The 3,995-nt window shown below is 35.8% G+C and overlaps 1 protein-coding gene across 1 annotated transcript in view; it reads left to right on the forward strand.

The window, feature by feature from the left end:
* The window catches only part of LOC102673200 (zinc finger protein 768), a 7,825-nt gene extending 5,810 nt beyond the window's left edge, over positions 1-2,015 (forward strand). Inside the window, exons 3-6 of the mRNA XM_006614654.2 lie at positions 384-625; positions 724-1,013; positions 1,104-1,383; positions 1,477-2,015. Of these exons, the coding sequence (XP_006614717.1) occupies positions 384-625; positions 724-1,013; positions 1,104-1,383; positions 1,477-1,756 (1,092 nt within the window). The 3' untranslated portion in view covers positions 1,757-2,015. The remainder of the gene's footprint in view (positions 1-383; positions 626-723; positions 1,014-1,103; positions 1,384-1,476) is intronic.
* The last annotated feature ends 1,980 nt before the right edge of the window (positions 2,016-3,995 follow it).

The following is a 3,995-nucleotide window of genomic DNA, read 5'->3' on the forward strand; positions in this document are numbered from 1 at the left end:
TTCTTTGCACGACGTTGATTGCTTAATTTTTCAATGTTTAAACGAATTTATTAACCACAATCTTTTTTTTTTTTTACAACGTAATCTCGTATTTAATAATTTTTTAAAAATGTGCAACGAGTTAATTAATACGTGTAATCTGGTATTTTTGCACAACTTCTTATATCTTTGAAAGCGTGATCCGTATATTGCACAATTACATTGATAAATTGCGATAGCAACAATTCCCAGAAGTACAAGCTTTATATTTTATAGTAATTACAAATCTCTATGTGCAAATCTCTAAATATAACAGTTCTCCTTTTCAACCGGTTCCGATATCCAACTCTATTATTCGTATCTTAACGTGGAACTTGTAACGTAAGAAGACGAACGATTAACAGGGCACGGACAAGGACAAGATGTCTAATGGTAGCCAGCAGCAACAGCGATCCGCTTATGTGGAAGCGCACGCAGTGGCTCATGCCGCTGTACAGCAACACATGGCACAACAAGCTGCACAAGCGAGACTCGCTGGACCCGGCCCACCTGCGACACCTCAAACACCTAATCCGACCTTCACTTTACCTGACGATGGCCTAGGCTACGACGATGGTGTACGCGTTCTTCGCTCCATTGGAACATGGTAAGTAGACTTTCACCCGTCAAATTTTAAACAGCAATCAATTGTATTGTTTTACGCATTGAAAATTAAAACGTGATACGTCGCCACGTTGAAAATAGGTCCCCAGATTACTCGGCAGCGATGCGCCCTGGTGGCGTGATGCCCCCGTTTCCTGGCGCGATGGATCAGCAGTTTGGGAGCAGGGGTCCCACGGTAAATCAGCCGTTGAGAACTACGAACAATGTAACTTCTCGTCCGGGATTTGCGTCAAAGGCTACCAATACGGGTGAACCGGCGACAAAGGCGTTCGCATGCACCGTTTGCGGCAAAGGTCTTGCCCGTAAGGACAAACTCGTCATTCATATGCGTATTCATACCGGGGAGAAGCCATATTCTTGCGAAGTTTGCGGTAAGTATGCCTTAAACTGTTGCTTCGCATTAGTACGATGATGTATTTGCTTGCGTTCAATTAATGGTAATGGCCGTTTCTTGCTTCCAGGCAAAGCGTTTGCTCGTAGAGATAAGCTAGTTATTCACATGAACAAGTTGAGACACAGACCGGGAGTGGCGCCACTTTCTACGCCCTCAGCGCCTAATTCGGATCAGCAGCAACAGCAGCAGCAGCAGCAAGCTCAACAGCAGCAAGCACAACAATCGCAGCAGCAACAACAATCTCGGCAAGACACTATACATAAATTGAAAGAGGAGCCGGTTAGTTGGGCGTGTGAATTGTGCGGTCGAGCATTAGCTACGAGAGAGGAATGGATGCAGCATGCACGGTAATTTTTATATATATATATATATTTACGTCAACGAATTATAAATATTCGTTGAAAAGTTGATGAAAATGATTAAATATTTTTTTCTTACAGTTCTCATTTAGAAGCATCGGCTCCACCACAACACGCAGCGCCATATTTTCCAGGATCCGCGGCTCCTCCGCAGCCATATGCGTCTGAAAGGCATTTTTGCCTTATGTGTCGTACCGATTTTACAGACAAGGCTGAATTTATGTTCCATGTTCGTTCTCATTTCGAACCTCATGCGCAGCAAACACCGTCTCAGCATTCGAGTGGTAAACAAGGAGGTGATCCAGCAACGGCTGAATTGATTGCGCGTGGACTGGTCGATCCTTCGGGATTATGCAGCTAGAATTATCCCTCCTATTATTATGCGCCATCGATTCGTGTCTTACCATAGTACAAGTTCTCTACTCCATTTTGACCAGAACTTTTGCATAGGATGTCATGCGTATTGTGATTGTAATGAATATATACTGATTTATTAGCAGAGAGATACACAGTAGTATAGTTGTGTATAAAATATTAATACAGATCTTTGTATTATAGATACACACGGTTTATTGCTTGTTTCATGTTGCAAAGAAGAATAAATATAACGTTTAAAAATTGTTGAATAAATCTTTCGGAATCTAATCTCAATCTAATTCGTTCGTTCGATGGTTGATCACGAGTCAATGAACACGAAGTGCATTACTTTCAGGAAAATACAAAGAATAATATTTTTCATGTTGGGTGACATATCACAGGAGTGAAAGATCTCGATTAACCATAGAAATACTACTGTGTATCCCAAAAATATTATATATAATGAATTGAAACATACGTTATTCGTCAGATATTTAAGTATTGACGTGATACTGATTTATATGGTAAGAGATTCCACTATTGCGCCAATATTTAAATATGTTACTTAATAGTATACGTTCCTACATAGCTAGCTTCCCGCTATCTTTAGCCATTAGCAGTATCCGCTATCTGTACAGGTTTGTTCTCAATGCTATCGTAATTTTTTTTTTTTTTTTACAATCCATAATTCACGATCTTTATATACGAGGAGATTTTTATTGTTTTGAAATCATTGTTTTTAAAATTTTATTATCTCAATATTCTTTAAATGTTATATATTACATTTTTTTTTAATTACGTGTTTAATTGGTTTTATTATTTCATTAGAAAATTCATTTTTATATAAATAGAAGTAAGAATATCTTATTTTTTAGAAAGAAATTAAGGATATCTTTTTTATCTTAAAAATCATTTATTCGATGATTATTTTGTAGTGGTTACGTATACGTATACAGCGTATGAATGTTAAGATTATATTCCAATTATGTGATTAATTTCTTTTTTTTTTTTTTTTTTTTTTACCCTAATTTCCACCTTTTTTTTTTAAGGGAATTTTTTTTTTTTTTACCCTAATTTCCACCTTTTTTTTTTAAGGGAATTTTTTTTTTTTTTACCCTAATTTCCACCTTTTTTTTTTAAGGGAATTTTTTTTTTTTTTACCCTAATTTCCACCTTTTTTTTTTAAGGGAATTTTTTTTTTTTTTTTTTTTTTTTTTTAAGTAAAACTCAATGATCTTCCAAAGGCGATGTATTATTAGCCGTATTATCGATTTATAATACCAAACGTGTAGTTTTTACTGTGGTGTAGCGTAAGTGTTGACAATATTACCGAACACAATTATACCCAGATGTTTATAATTCTTATAATCTACACTAGAGCAAGCAGATTTTAATTCTTTCTTACAGTTTTTTTTCTTACTATACATGTTTAAAAAATCTTGTTTATTGTTACGATTATCCTTGGTACCTGAAGTATGATTATGTACTTAACCAGGGAAGGGTAAGATTCAGTTTACATTGCATATACATACAGGAAACTTCCATCTTGTCACAAATAACGAGAAAAGGAAATGTGCGTGTACATGTAAAAAAAAAACTCGAGTGTTTATATATACATATATCCTATATAATTTAAATCAAAAAATTGTTTTCGCTCTTGTAAGCGTTCCGTCGGTTTTTAATTATATTTTTTCGACCGACCACAACCTCGTGCAAAATTCCGTTTTATTCGATATCGATTCGAGTATTCCGCCAGAGACTTTGCATTGTGAACAAACTGTCTCTTCCAACTTAACTTCATAGGATACGCTTTCACAGCGCTTTCTTCCTGTCGTCTTTAGAATAGAACATTATATTAGTCAGCGCGAGAAATATAGTGTTTGCGAGAACTGCCGTGCCTCCTGCCTCACGTACGACTTCCAACTTCCAACTTCTTTTCGATCCAAATTAATTCCAGGACAACGGTGCCTAAAATGGTATACTTCGGAAAAGAAAAGAAAAGAAAAGAAAAGAAAAGAAAAAAAAAGAAAAAGAAAAGAGAAAAAAAAAACAAAAAAAGAAAAAAGAAGAAAAAAGCTAAGCCTAACCATTAGGTATATATTTTGTATAATTCTAACTAGTGCAATATAGCGTTAATCGTATCGACAATAGTTGCGATTGTTACTGAAGAACGAAGATGGAAGAAGAGGGGAAAAAAAAAAAAAAGAAAAAGAAAAAGAAGGGGAAAAGACAAAAGAGAGGAG

This window comes from Apis dorsata, unplaced genomic scaffold (assembly GCF_000469605.1).
Source record: "Apis dorsata unplaced genomic scaffold, Apis dorsata 1.3 scaffold_194, whole genome shotgun sequence".
Lineage (NCBI taxonomy): Eukaryota > Metazoa > Arthropoda > Insecta > Hymenoptera > Apidae > Apis > Apis dorsata.